This window comes from Oenanthe melanoleuca, chromosome 4A, assembly GCF_029582105.1.
Source record: "Oenanthe melanoleuca isolate GR-GAL-2019-014 chromosome 4A, OMel1.0, whole genome shotgun sequence".
Lineage (NCBI taxonomy): Eukaryota > Metazoa > Chordata > Aves > Passeriformes > Muscicapidae > Oenanthe > Oenanthe melanoleuca.
In genome coordinates this window covers 3,853,771-3,867,868 of record NC_079338.1, presented here as the reverse complement: position 1 = coordinate 3,867,868, position 14,098 = coordinate 3,853,771, and the positions used below count along the sequence as shown (strand labels likewise).

Below are 14,098 nucleotides of genomic sequence, written 5' to 3'. Positions count from 1 at the left end.
TGCCCAGCATCTTAACCTTGTTCCCTCTGGGAAGGAACCACAGTCCTCTCACTGAGCCAGCAGAAACAGGTCATTTTCTAGAGAACCTCAGTGCTGGACACACACCAGCACTGCATGGAGACTGACCAGAAAATGCAGGCACTGGCACTTTGTAGCATTCATTTCATTTCTATTCCCAACGACTCTAGCTTTGGAATTTTTTATTTGGTTTGACATATGCTGAACACAGATCCTATGTCAAAGATCTTCCAGGTCTGTTCCCAGGCTTCCCTCCCACCTCTTACCTGCCTGGGTGAATGACCAGTGATCCAGAACATTACCAGATATAAGATCATGGTCAAATATAGCTACTAAGAGAAGGCAGAGGTTGGCAGCATTACGTATGACAGCAGGGACACACTTTTCCACTCTAACCCTTGTGTTCCAGGCTCCTGGAATATATGTAAAGCAGTAGGACTTCTGTCAAAATATAAAGGGAGAAACAACAGGTATCTTCAGTGTGTGTTTTCCAGAACAGGAGTCCAGGTGCTGCCCAGCCCCACCACTGAGACAGAAGTGCAGCAACTGCAGATACAGCACTGCTTTGCACCAAGCTGGGGCAGGTAAAGTCCTGATCCTGGAGCTGTGCTCGCAAGAGAAGAGGCACAGCCAGTACCTTCACTGAGGCAACACAGGGCACCCTTCAGCCTGGAGTAGTTCTTGAAGATTTTTTCATGTCACCTTCCTGAAGGGTCTGCACTTCCTCCTCACTCTAAAGCAGCAAGTTCCTCCAGCAGCTGCTCCTTCTCCTGCTGCAGCTCCTGCACACGCTGTTTGTTCTGCTCCAGTCTGTCCTCGAGCCACTGCAGCAGGGGCCCACTGATGGCAGACATTTGGCTGCAGAGGTTCTTTGTGAACACTGCAAAAAGCAACACTACATCAGGCCAGGGCAACACACAAAAGACTCAGTGTGCTACACCACCCCCAAAGCCAACAGCCAGCCAAGGAAACTTGGAACAGAAGTGGAATTAGGATTCACCCCATCACAGTGGCAAAAGGAAATATGTCACCCATGTCACACCTATGAAGTGCTGGGAGATAGAAATGTGCATACAGTTCAGCCAGACACTAACACTCAACAAATCCCAAATCCCCTTTCCTGTTCCAACAGGAAAAATAACTGAAACAAACCAAGCCCCAAAACCCCAAGCAATCCCAAAATCTTTTGTAATTTAAACCAATTCTACAAAGCCTAACATTCAGGAACCCCAGGATTAGGGTGTTCTACAGCCTTTGAAGTTTTTATTTTAAGCTCCTAGTTATAATTTGGTTCCTATGTAACAAGATTCCACTGTTTTGATTCTGGGAGCAGCACCCTTGATTGTCACATGCAAGAAAGGAATCCTTACCTGAGCCATTATGGATCTTGGTTACAGAGTCGAGATGGGTGAGGCTAAGGGAAGGACAAGAAAGCAGGTTAGAGCCAAGACAGCAGGGAACTGTGTATTAAACCCAAGCTGTAAAACCACCTGCCCATGAATCACTGACCAGACCAGTACACCTAAACCTCTTCACCTGCTGAAGCCCTGCACATTCACAAGGATAACAACCTGTGATCACAAAACCTGAACATTCTGCTGCTAACCCCAGGTTCAGTTCTACAAACTTCAGTAAGTTCTAGAGAGGCACAGAAGCTGCTAATCCTTCTTAATTTCTACAGCTTTGCTAAGGCTTTGGTAGTCTAAGTACAATAACAGTAGAACATGTCAGCAAAGACAGCCTTGGAGAGGGGCAGAGCCCCAGGGCTGTTACCTGTGAATTCTCCTGTAGGCATCCTGCTCTTCTTGGCAAAGGATCTTGGGCAGCTCCACAGCTGATTCCAGACACACTTTCCCAATGGTTTCATGGGGGACTACATGAATGGGAATTTCAATCCTTTCATATCTAGAAGGGTAGGAGATACAATTAAAAGCAGTGAACAAAAAAATTACTTCTACAATCTTGCAACTGTCTGTCCAAGGCCTGGCAGTGCTGCACATCCACTTTTGGGAACACGTGCCTGAGCTGACAGGCAAAGAGAAGCATTTTACATCCACATGCTTGTCTTGAATTTTAATTGTAAGGTGCAAATCTGAGGGCTTGACCTCTAGAGCTGGAAGCAAAAAGGTGGTGCTGCTACACAACGAATTGCAGGACAAATCCCCACCCTGACCTCAGCAAATCTTAAAAGAATAAATTATCTAGGCTAAACTAATCACTCCTAATCTTTAAATTCTCTTCCAGCAGCCTGCATGAGCAGAAGCCAGGAGACCCTGTGCAGGAATCTCTGTACATTTGCTCCTCTTATTAGAGACAGCCCAGAGAAAGGAGAGACAAGACAAAATACAATTGGACATAATATTCTTCTGCTGTACTCACTCTGAGCTCTTCTGGGCCTGAACAGACTGGAAACAGGTATAGAGAATTCTGCCTGTCTAAGAGAGACAGCAGAAAGTCAGGTTCCAAAGGCAAAAGACATCTAAAACCACACATTCCTTTAGGAAACTTTTGCTTGCTGGAGGTGCTTAAAGCACACATTTAATGATGAAAAAACTCTTAAGCAGCAGCTGCCTGGACAGCCTAGACCTGAGTGTCAGCTTATCTCACATGACAGCCACATCTCCTGGAGAGGCAAGAAGAGGGGCAGAGCTGTGTGTGCTGGGCTGGACACCTGAGGGAAGAGCCCTGGCCCATTTCAGAGCACACTCTGCAGCTACTGTAGCCCCGCTGGGCAGTCAGGCTGTGGGGCAAGAGCAACCATCATCACTTGCTCTCCTGCCCTTGGGATCACAATCCAAACCATTCCCACTGTGCTTTCCATGTGCTCCCAGCACAGCTCTGCCCTCCCTGCAGGCTGCACCAAGGGCTTCAGCTCTGCCCTTATTCTCATGAGCCCCTGGAAAGTCTGTTGCCATTTTTAAATTGCCTACCTTGGTGTTCTTGTCCTCAATGAAGCAGGAAAAAATCAGCCCTACAAACCCTTGGTCCATCATCTGATACATGGCCTGTGTGCGGACATCTGCAGGGACAGAAATGAGAGTGAGCTTCTCTGCTCACCTGCAGAACTGGGAAATTATCTGCCACCTTCTGAAGGGTAATCTGGAGTTTGGTGACAAATGTCACAAACTTTATGTTTACATCCTTACTCTGTGTGACTTGAGTTTAAATAAAGAACTTGATCCAATTTATAATGTACTTATAGAGCAAATCTTAAAAATAAAGATGAGCTCACAAAACCAAGAAATTATCTCACAGCCAGCCTGGTGCCACAGGTCACCATGAAGTCCAACACATACAAGGTACTCATGTACTTTTTTGAAAGTTTTCAGCTCTGCATTAACACTCACAGATGTCAGAAATCATCACAGCAGCCTAGAATCCACAAAGCCTTTTTTGCTATTCCCCACACGCAAGGTCTGCTTTTTCTATCTGTAAGAACAGCAGTAGCAGCAGGAGCTGATCTGTGATTCCCTGGGTCACGTTTGAGCCCTTGGAGAGCACACACAGGAATGGGGCTACACTGGCAGGGGCCCCTGAAGCCCACCCAGACAATCTGGTCCTATCAGGGAATGTTTCAGACTCAGAACTGCTAGAATGTGCAGCTCTGGAGCTCCAGTGACTGAGTCCCAGGATCAGCAGCTGGGAGTTTTTCCAGAGCCCAGCCCAGGGCTGCTCTTACCGACGTGTGACGGCCACACAGTGATGTGGGGGTGGGAGTGGTACCAGCCCACCACCCTCATGGGACGTCCTGTCATCTCAGCCAACCTGTGTGGGGGTCAAGGAGCTTTTGGAACCAACAGACAAAGGAAGGAGCTGTATGTACAAGGGAAAACAGCAGAGTTTTGAAAGGGTTTTCTGTGAGTCAACAGAATTCCAGATCCCTTTGGAGAAGTGATAAGAAACAGCGCAGGGAGCTGATGGGAGCCTCTTCTCCAGCACCATCAGGAGTCACAACAAACAACATTTGTGGAAACAAACAACTTTTCAGCAGCTGTCCAAACCAGCATCCCTGAGTGTGTGTAGAGAAGAGGCTCCCCAGTGCAGCACCTGGAGCCTTGCTGACCTTTCACCTTCCACTCAGCCTCCCTGCTGAAGTGCCACTCCCCTCCACAAACACACTGCAGTTTTACCTGTGACCAAATACAAAACAATGATAAAAACTTTATAACACAATTCCTCTGCAAGCGCTGGAACCAAAGACTCCAGGGAAAGGCGACTGCCAGCCCAGCCCTCCCAGCTGAGCAGCTGCAGAAGGGAGCAGCTGATGGCTTCAAGCCAACAACAGGCCTAAAATACAGCCCGTGAAAAGAGCTCTGAGGTAAAGCACTTCGCTGGCGAGCCTGCTCTCTGCTAAAGGATATCTCTGCTTCAGTGGAAGCAGCTGAAAGCTGCTCTGGCGAGATCTCCACACGGTCTTTCCTCTTGTCAGAGCGGCGCAGGATTATCACAGAATGGATGTGGACGATCCGGCTGGTGTCAACCTAAGGACAGAGGGGAAATCAGTGATTCCTCTGCTAGAGAAACACCCCGCAGGGCACGGCCGGCTGCTCTGAGCATCACAAGGTGCGCACCGGAACACACCGCGGTACGGGGAGGGGAAGCTTTCCTGACTCTGAGCTACGACTCCCCGGAGCCGACCCTGAGCTGCCAGGGCGGCACACGAGAGCGGTGCCGCAACCCGAGCAGGCAGCGCCGCCACCCGCCCCTCCCCAGGGCCGCCCCTCCGCGGGCGGTACCTCTCCGATGCAGAGCCCCATGACCTCCTCCTTCTCGGTGCTCAGCGCGTGGTTCAGGCACACCAGGAACGCGTCCGCCTCCAGGTGCACCGCCTGCACCGCCATCTTGCCGTTCCCGGCCGCCTGCCCCCGCCCCGCCCCCCGGGGGACGGACCAATAGCAGCGACGTTCGCCAGCCCTGCCAGCCAATCGCCGCAGCCTCCGTCGGGGAGAGCGGTGCGGCGCGGCGGAAGGGCCGTGCCGCCCACGGGAGCGGCAGCGCCGGGGTTCCGCCCGCGTTCCGCGGGGCGGCCGATGCCCGCGGCGGAGCGGCGGGGGGCGGCAGGGCCGGGCCTGAACGGAACGGCCCGGCCCGACGCGGCTTAACCCGGCTCGGCTCGGCCCGGGGCCCGGCCACCGGGGCCCGCGGGCAGGCGCGGGGAGGCGGCGGGTCCGGGGGGCGGGGGACGGCTTTGCGCGGCGCACGCGGCGCGGCGGTCACGGCGCGGGTGCAGGTAGGTCATGGCGGGCCCGGCCCGTGGGCCCGCCCGCCCGCGGCCGCCTCACGCTCAGGGCTGCCCGCCAGCCCCGCGGCCCCGGCCCGGGACACACTCGGGGCCTGTGCCCTCTTCCCGCCCGCCCCCCATGGCCGATCCGGGCCCCCGCCCGCACCACGCCCCCTCCCCTCCGGCCCTTGCTGCCCGCCTCGGCCACGCTGCTTCCCGCTCCCGCTCCTCGGCCCGGCTCTTGCACTCCTTCCCTCGCCCTCCCGCCCCTCTGCGTGCCTCCCGCCGCATTATGTCCATCTTTTTGTCTTCCTGTTCTTTTAGATCCCACCAAAGCTCGGCCTGCCCTCCCCACGCTGCTGGACTGCCCGGCTGGTCGGTGAGCATCTGCTACCCCTCAGTAGGTCGGGCAGAGCGGAGCGTGGAGTCAGAGGGGCTTGCTCCAGGCAGAGTAGAGTCTAAACCCCCAAGAAGAATCTTTAGAGTGTCTCCGCATGCCCTTAAGTCAGCAGATCATCAGATCCCCGAGTTGTTGCCTGAGCCGGGCTGGGTTTTTCAGGAAGGCTCAGCACCATCGTAGCCATGCCCCAACAGGCCAGGCTGGCCAGCCTAGCTCCGGGGGCTGTAACTGTGTCAGCACAGCACTGCTGAGCTTTTCCTAGGTGCCTAAATGGCAGCTGAACTACCAGTTGCTTTTTAGAACAGAAGGTGATAAAGGGTGGAGTTTGTTCAGTACACTGGCCTCCAGCTCTGGGCTGGTCCAAGCAGCATCTGGAGCAATTTCTGTCACTGTTTCCATAAAATATTTTAATGTACCCAACTTAAAACCAAATAAATTGTCGTCACTACAAGCTGCATTCCTCCTCCTGGCCATTTTGATATTTATCCATATATTATGGCTGAGAAATCCATCCAGGTCCCAGAACAGTGTTAAACTTCTAAGATTGATGCTAAGATGGACAGAACATCTTCCAGTATTATTCCTGTCTGTGGGATTTGTATTTGAATCTCCCCAAAACAGCACTTTGAACACCTCAGCCTTCTACAGCTATGTTGATGGGAATGTTAAAGTCTCAAAGGATGATGCTGCAGTCCTGCAAATTTGAGCTGTTGGGGTTTTTGTTGGTTGTGGTGGGGTTTTTGATAAGTCATGAAGCAAGCAGTGTAAGAATTCGGGTTTAAAACTTGTTTAAAATATTAGTAAGCTCTTTTCTCCTTCCACTCATGTCTTCCTTCAGGCTTTGTTTTTGCTTTCTGATCAAACCTGCAGAAATAGACACTGTATGTTCTCAGGTGCACTGAGTGTGTGCTTGTGGAATCTCCAGTTTCTTTGGTGTGTTAGGGTGCTGCAGACACCCCATTCCTGTCCCACCCCAAGCCCCATTCCTGTCCCACCTCAAACCCCTTTCCAGTCCCACTCCAAACCCCATTCCTGTCCCACCTCAAACCCCTCTCCTGTCCCACCCCAAACCCAGTCGACAGTTTTGCCTGCCCTCAGGATTTTCCATGTGGCACTGCCTGGGCATGTCCACAGGCCAGACTGAGCCTTTCAGCTTTGCAGTTCAGGAAGCTTGGGGCAAATCAGTGGGGCAAAGAGTGAAAACACACATTAACCTCTGCCCATTCTGCACAGTGTCCTCTGCACAAGACCTTGTTCTGTTGTCCTGGATCTTCATCGCTGCCATCTCCACTCACCATGAACACAAATGTGCATTTTGTGCTTTAGTCCGCCTACCTGTAGTTCAGCCAGGCTGAACCAGGTCAGTATTTGGATAGGAGACCTGCCATGAGAGTTTACTTACAGTAGGAAACACAGCTCACTTACTGAGATGTATTTTTCTATTACTGGAGCCAGTCTTGAGCCTTCTGGTTCTGGGGCTGATGACCCATAGAAATTCCAGCTTTGAACGGAGTAAAAGCAAATTCTTGGGCATTTCTGATCATGATGGAACTTTTTGCAGTTTACTGCAGAGTAGGAGAGCATCCTGGCCAAATTCCACCTGGGGTGATTATGTTCAGCTGACTGCAAATGATCAGTGGCAATTGCATTTCCCTGTCGGGCAGAGTTCCACACAGGGGTTTGAATTTGTAGTGAAGCTTAGGGTAAAGCAGAAAGGAAAAGAATGGCAGAAATGTCCCTTTAACCCTAGTTCCTGAAGGCCTTGTGAGGCTTGTCAGGCTGCTGTCACATTCCTCTAAATGCCAGTGATCCAGCTGGTGGGGCATTCCTTGGAATGCCTGTCACAACAGTGGTGCTTTGTGTAGGGCACATACACGTCCCCGCACATCAAGCAGGGAAACAAACAGAATGGGTGAAAAGAAGTAATAAAAGAACACTCAAAGTTTTCTTTGTGACCATGATGTTCAGGCTGATCCGTGGTTGGTGTTTTGTTCTCAAAAAAGCTGAGTGCTCCTTTGCTCAAAAAGGTAGAGAAACACTGATGTAAGATATGGAAGGCATCATGGAAGAGAATTTTCTGTTATATATGCATCCCAATGTATAACAGTTTGTTTTTTTTTCTCTCCCTGACTTTCCCTCCTTTATTTTGCACCCAGATTTTCTTGCTCCTGTTTGAAATATGCCTTATAACCTTGCAAGTTTTCAGAAGACCACTGTGTTTCACTGGGATAAGGAATATTGCATCTGCTTCATAGCAGGAGGATGTTGTATGTGTTACAGCTTAACTTTGTTCTACTTTACACCTAGATAAAGGATGAAGACTGTCTATACCATTTTGATTACCTCTTCTAGGGTTCAAAGAAAATCATTTCCCCTGACCTCCATTTGCTAATGGCTCAGCTTGATCTAACTGGCACCCAGATAAACGTGCTGTTAAACAAAAGTTACAGTAGCAGAAACCACCTCAATGCCCCAAGCTCCTCAGCCCGCGTTGGTGGCTCTCTGTGACCAGCCAAAAGCCGAGCAACGCAGTCCTGAATGCTGCTCCCGAGGAGTTTGGGTGTGAATGGACAGTGCTGCCAGCCCTGAGATGAAACAGGACCCCGCACCCCGACAGCTCTGCGAGCTCCAAAGATGAGAGTCCTGCACACCGAGTTCCGTGCTTTGTCTCCAGAGTGATCTTCGTTCCTGTTAAGCTCACCTCACTGCTGGTCATGAGTTTTGCTTTTGGGATTTAGACCACCTCACTTTTACCCCCCGTTTTACACAAAGACTGTTAATAGGACTGTTAGTGGAATGAGCAAAGCCAGTACTTACAGGGTTTAACTTTGTACCAATAGCACCTTTTGCCCCAGAATGCCTTACCAATGCCACCTAGCACGCGTGTCCCAGTGTACGACGTGGCCTGACGTTTCCTCTGGCTTAGGCACCACCTCAGCCTCCCGAGCTGACTTTTAGGGACGTCTCCACACGTAGCATCTCATCCGAGGAGTCAGACACCACCTGTCTGCCGGCTGCGGGAGCTCTCCGTGAATGTGCTCGGAGCTAAAGACAGCACGTGTGCAGCCCGCGGGCCGATGCCGTCCAGCTGAGCTGCGGAGGCGCCCGAGGGATGGCGCAGGGAGGGGAGGCTGGCGCTCCTCCCGTGCGGCTCTGGGTGCGGCGCGTGGGGGTTTACTGCGATGAGCACCGCAAAACCTGGCTCGTGGCTGCAGAAGAGGCAAGTGTATGCTTTGAGCTTCCCCGTGGTTGTAGCATTGCTGTTTCAGGTGCCTCTGCCAGTAACTGCGTGCTCTGTTTGTTACTTTCCCCCAGGAGGAAGGTATGCTGAGGGCTCGGATCCAAAGAGTTCAGGTTCCCCTGGGTGAGGCGCTGCGACCCAGCCAGCTGCCCCCATCCCGGCTGCCTCACATGTGGCAGCTGTCCCAGGGTGAGCAGTACAGGGATAGTAACTCTCGCGTTTGGGAGATAGAGCACCATCTCATGGTAAGGATGGTGGCAACAATAGACCATAGTCATGCCTGTTTGTGAAGTCATTTGAGATCCTTGAGGGACGGCAAAGGACTGTTATTTTGTTGAAGTCCATTAGCTCAACCACGGTAACTGTAGACGTATTGAACTTTTCCTTGTCACTTACAGCTTGGTGGTGTTGAAGAACTGCTGCTTAAACTCGTGCCTGGGGATTAATCTGGTATGTGCAGACATTACCCCTGCTTTGTACTGTGCACGGTTTACTCCCAGTCTTTAATATGAATTTTTGTCTTTCAGGAGCAGTGGCTCTTGGAAGATGCCATTGTTTTGTACAATAAAAGGTTCTCTCTCCACTGAAATGCAGCCACCTTTTCAGGTGGAAGCAGTTAAACAACACACAGCAACATCACACAGGAGTTTAGGACAGGCAGTGAAGAGGAGTATTGTGACCAAGTGAAACATCAGGGGGAGTTCTAGGTAGGCAGAATGTAATTGCCCCAAGTGGAATTTGGCCAGGATCCTGCAAATAATGCCCTAGTGATTCTAGAAACTGCAGTGAGCTGGTGACTTGTCAGACACTGGAAAGGCAGCAGCTCCCAGCTCTGAGCAGAGACTGAACTGTGGCTCAGAGGGTTTAGTCTCACCACCTCTTTCAATGACATTGGTGCTTTCCTTAGAGGTCTCCCATTCAACTACTGGTACTACCAGCTTTTGCTTGGCTTTTGATCTTACACTGATACAGTTACAGGTGTCACAGCTGCAGAAAGATCAACTTGAGTGTCTGAATTCCTTTTCCGTTGGATTTGAACAAGATGGAGCTGTCCTCCAATCTTGTCGAGGGGTGTTTTGGACAGAGGGAGATTATTTCCAAGAGAGTTTCTTCTGAAACACAATGAAAAAAGCCCTTCTTGTTGGCTTTATGGCATGTACACAACTGAGTTGTCTGGTTGACTGTTTTTTTAAATGCCTTCTCCAGCTGCAGTTCCATGACTTGCCACCAAATCCTTGATTGTGTAAGCTCACAGAGGTGGATTTCACATAAATATGTGTCTCAGTATAAGGTCTAGAGATAGAAAACTCTTAAAATTTAGTCAGCCATGTTAATTTGAATATTTTCTGGAATCTTTGTACATCCAAGTGGAAAAGGATGCATTTTAACTAGAGAAAAGAAAAACGCTTTTAAACTTAGTGACATAAAACTTGCCTATTCATTGTCCCCATCATCATCTTTTAGTCAGAGACAGAGAGTTCTTGTGTATGTTGGCAGGCACCTGCAAGCAGCAGTAGATGTTTCCTGAATGATGACAGTGAGGAAAACTGGGAGCTCCTGACAGATGTGGCTGTAGGACATTCCCCCACCCCCAAAAAGAACCTTGACCTACAGTAACATTTTCTTGTCATTTTAGTTCCTCAACATGTCCCGGAAGGATCCCTGCCAGAAACAAGCCTGTGAAATACAGAAATGCTTGCAAGGTACCAAGTGTCATTTTGTCTTTGATGTCTTGATTTTTGGTGGAACTTAATTCTTTTGACTTAACCTTGTTGTCTATTCACCTTGAGAAGGAATGAAGCCCATTAGCATTGCCAGGTTGCAAAATGAACAAAACTATAGTCTCTGATTTTAATAGAATAGCTTTGTGCTTAATTGTAAATAATGAGACATCATTAGTATAAAGCAGAGCATTAGTAACAGTAATGTGCTTGTAGTCTTCTCCATGCTGGCAGTAAGATCCCAGGTGTATTTTTGGGACTCAGCTGTGGGTAGGGAGAGCTAGACATTATAATAAGCTCTGTTACAGTGTGGTTAGCGAGGGAGTAGGTGGAATGTAAGAGAAGACTGCAGAGCTGCTCCAGAGGTGTTTCAAGAGCAGGTGAGACAGAAGTCTGTCAGGAACAGGTTAGGTGATCTGTCCTCAAGGTATGAGATGGTCTTCATGTCTCCAGCATTTGTCTAGAGACTACCTTTTACTGTCCTCATGGTTTGGAGCATTCTCCCACATAGGACTACTTTCTCTCCCTCTACTACTGCACTTTAAGCTGATGGTGTGACAATGTTCTTTTTATAACATTAATAACATTTTATAACATTTGTGGAAGTTATTCCAAGTGTTCTGCCTGTGTAGGTTTGTGTACAGTGTTGATCTGAATGGTTAAGTATTGCAGAGAAGCTCTTTGCATGTACACTTCATTCACTGCTGCTCGAGCTGTCATTTTGGAGTGCTGCTTTTCATGTATGGTGCTGTGGAGTTGTCTGATGTGCGTAGATGAAACAGCTGAGTTGACAGAAAGCAAAGCAATTTTCCCCTGTAAAAATTAAAGTACAGAGCCTTAACTGAGGAATGCACAGTCACTGCACCCAGCGTGTGAAATGGGAGGGTAGGAACTGGACCTTTGGGAGCTGCTGACTTCTGAAAAGTCATTGTTCCAAAAGATCTTGCTACTACCTCTATGAGACTGAATGCTCTTTTGTGTTTTCCTATCTGTGTGTGACTTTCAGGAATGCATTCTTGGCAGATAATGGTGTGCCTGTACATAGCTACAGTTTTAGAAACAAAGCTGCAAAGGCAGAGGGACAGTTAGGAGAGCCTTGGAGCACTCATCAACTGCAGGTTATGGCAGTGAGAGATCAGCTCTCCTCTCCAAGGGCCTGCCGTGCCTCCCGGGCTGCCAGCTTGCAGACATCACCACAACCTTTTTCTCGGGGTGATCTCTGTGTTTGTATTGCAGCTCACTCACCAACCCAGTCAGGAAATTCATGGCCCAGTGATCACAGCAGTGTGGTTTGCTCATTAACCAGGTGTTTGCTGCTGCTGCTTTCTGGGCTGTCCACGGGTGTTCTGTGTCTCACATTATGCTGCTCTTGCTTCTTTTAGTCTTTTAAAAGTCAGTGTGGATGTGAGTACAATTGTGTAGTGGTTGCAGAGCTCATCCAAGGCAGAGCAGGTGGCTCTGCATGCCCTGTGTTTCTGGGCAGACAGGCAGGTGGTTCTTAACTCAAACCAGACTCAGTTTCTTCCTGCAGGGCTCCTCTCCAAGAGCTCTGGCCGCAGCTTTAGATAGCTGGAACTAAAGAGAGGTTCTTGTGAGCAAGAAAATGATGGAATGCTTGTAAGCAGCTGCAGAGCTGGGCTGGGTGTGCTCCCTTAGGGAACAAAGCCTGTTCCTCTCTGCAGACCTGGTGTCTCCTTATTTTCCAGAGAACAACTACCTGGAGTCCAAGTGTGAAGCTGTGCTTCAGGAGATGCGGAAATGCTGCGCTCGGTACCCCAAGGGCAGATCCGTCTGTTGTTCAGGGTTTGAGAGAGAAGAAAGGGAGAGAGAAAAGGTTAAGTTGGCTGCAGAAGGAATTTCCCCACCACCTCAGTAACACAATGCAGCTCCAGCAGGTGCTGGAGCACGGACTCACTTGAAGAGCTCGTGTGTGTTTTTTCAAGCCTTCTTTAGACTTTCAGAAAAGCCAGATTGCTCCTGGAACACACCGTTCAGCACACCAAAAAGCATTACACAGTACCAACATATGGCCTGGTTAACAAACTTTATTTTCTGTACGAAAACATAATCTATGTTGCCTCTGCATCACACCTGTGAAATGTCAACTTGATGTTTTTAGGATGCTTACCTTACTCTAATCCATCCTTGCTCTAAAAATGGAGAATTGGAACCGAGTTATTCTGGCTTCTAGAGCGAGAGGTACAGGAAATGAGCTCAGAAGAGTGAGTTTAAACATGAAACAAACCCATCTTGACACAACAAAGGTATTGCTGCCACCATGCAGTAGTTCAAGACAACATTTGCCTGTCCAGTGGTTCAAGCTCAAGAATGGGAATCAGGTCTGGTGATTGTTCGTAAGTCTTGTATAGATCATGAGTGACTCACAAGTCACTTTGCCTAAGTGCCTCACTTTTCCACTGGACAGAGTTGTTTCTTTTATATTTGAATTGCCTACACGCTGCTATTTGCATGATAAAGATGTTACAGGAGTATTATTTCAGGGATTGCTACAGGGATAGGATATTTTTTTAAAAAAAGCAATATTCATTTGAAAGATTTGACTGTTGATACAAAATTTATAAATTTATGTCTAATTGAACACCTTTAAGCAATATGCTTTCAATCTAAGTCCAGTTAAAACTGCTGATACCCAAAGGCCTGTCACAGAGCCCTGGGCTAGATCCAAGAACTGACTTAGGTGCTGCTTACTGAACAAGCAGTTGTAGGCAGTTATTTTCCACACAGCATTCCAGACTCACTCCCAAGCAGGCTATGTCTGGACCCCAGGTGAGATGGCTTTCCAGAAGCTCTCGGCCATGCAGCAGAATTTCCTGTGACCTGTAGGAAGAGCTCATAGACAGGTTCCTGCACCACCCTTCAGAGCTGCCTGTCTCGCTATCCCCTGTAGCAGGAGTCCAGGCACCCAAGTATCAGGCTCCCAACCCACTAGCCCTAACTCTGTATTAGATCTAGCCGTAAAGGACTTTTGTGCTGTGATCAAGTACAACTTACTTATGAAATAGAGCTTCTATAAACCACTGAGGTCTAGGCACAATAGTTGTGTGTATTGAAGCCTAGAAGAGCAAACCATCTGTATTCACTGCTCTGAAATACCATGGTACAAAATAAACGACTGGAACAAACTGCGGTCTCTGGTTGTTTATTGAGCTGCAAGCCAGGCAGCTTGGCTGCCATTCACAGCCCAGGGCCATGTGTGGTCATATTTAAATAGAAGCTGCTTGATATTTTTATAACTGGGGCTGAAGAGCAGAATAATTTAGGGCTTGTCTTCCCCTCCCAATGCCCTCCCCCCCAAGAAAAAACCCTTAAGATAAAACAGGGGGTTTAATGTCCCTGAAAAGTGATGACAATGTTGTGAAACACCTCAAACACTGACATGTAGCTCATCTTTCTCTTTTGCCCTATCTGAGCAGGAACAGTGGCGAGAAAGTCACTAATAGATGATAAAATATATATATTTAGGCTTCTGTTGCACT

At 49.0% G+C, this 14,098-nt stretch overlaps 3 protein-coding genes and 1 long non-coding RNA gene across 16 annotated transcripts; 2 read left to right on the top strand and 2 right to left on the bottom strand.

Annotated features, from left to right (window-relative positions):
* Positions 1-183: 183 nt before the first annotated feature.
* On the bottom strand, positions 184-4,899 carry BRCC3 (BRCA1/BRCA2-containing complex subunit 3). Its single transcript, XM_056491548.1, has 8 exons — positions 4,755-4,899; positions 4,380-4,499; positions 3,698-3,785; positions 2,949-3,037; positions 2,398-2,453; positions 1,792-1,923; positions 1,389-1,432; positions 184-898 (listed from the first exon to the last, which is right to left on the bottom strand). The coding sequence occupies exons 1-8, from the start codon at positions 4,857-4,859 to the stop codon at positions 747-749; spliced, it is 786 nt and encodes a 261-aa protein (XP_056347523.1). The 5' UTR covers positions 4,860-4,899; the 3' UTR covers positions 184-746.
* Positions 4,900-5,026: 127 nt separating this feature from the next.
* On the top strand, positions 5,027-13,744 carry CMC4 (C-X9-C motif containing 4). 12 transcript variants are annotated; one of them, XM_056491554.1, is made up of 5 exons: positions 5,159-5,248; positions 5,564-5,618; positions 6,873-6,999; positions 10,517-10,583; positions 12,308-13,744. In XM_056491554.1, the coding sequence occupies exons 3-5, from the start codon at positions 6,946-6,948 to the stop codon at positions 12,475-12,477; spliced, it is 291 nt and encodes a 96-aa protein (XP_056347529.1). In that variant the 5' UTR covers positions 5,159-5,248; positions 5,564-5,618; positions 6,873-6,945; the 3' UTR covers positions 12,478-13,744. The 12 variants fall into 12 exon arrangements, with proteins under 12 accessions (XP_056347535.1, XP_056347529.1, XP_056347531.1 ...); XM_056491556.1 differs by lacking the exon at positions 6,873-6,999 and having other exon boundaries at positions 5,165-5,248; XM_056491557.1 differs by lacking the exon at positions 6,873-6,999 and having other exon boundaries at positions 5,165-5,248; positions 5,564-5,639.
* Positions 6,582-6,743, bottom strand: LOC130253201 (uncharacterized). The gene is made up of 2 exons (XR_008840528.1): positions 6,681-6,743; positions 6,582-6,634 (listed from the first exon to the last, which is right to left on the bottom strand). It is a non-coding gene; the product is annotated as an uncharacterized LOC130253201 (long non-coding RNA).
* On the top strand, positions 8,748-10,553 carry MTCP1 (mature T cell proliferation 1). Of its 2 annotated transcripts, none has more exons than XM_056491562.1 (4): positions 8,748-8,859; positions 8,955-9,125; positions 9,279-9,330; positions 10,517-10,553. In XM_056491562.1, the coding sequence occupies exons 1-3, from the start codon at positions 8,752-8,754 to the stop codon at positions 9,324-9,326; spliced, it is 327 nt and encodes a 108-aa protein (XP_056347537.1). In that variant the 5' UTR covers positions 8,748-8,751; the 3' UTR covers positions 9,327-9,330; positions 10,517-10,553. The 2 variants fall into 2 exon arrangements, with proteins under 2 accessions (XP_056347537.1, XP_056347538.1); XM_056491563.1 differs by lacking the exon at positions 10,517-10,553 and adding an exon at positions 9,408-9,498.
* Positions 13,745-14,098: the final 354 nt, after the last annotated feature.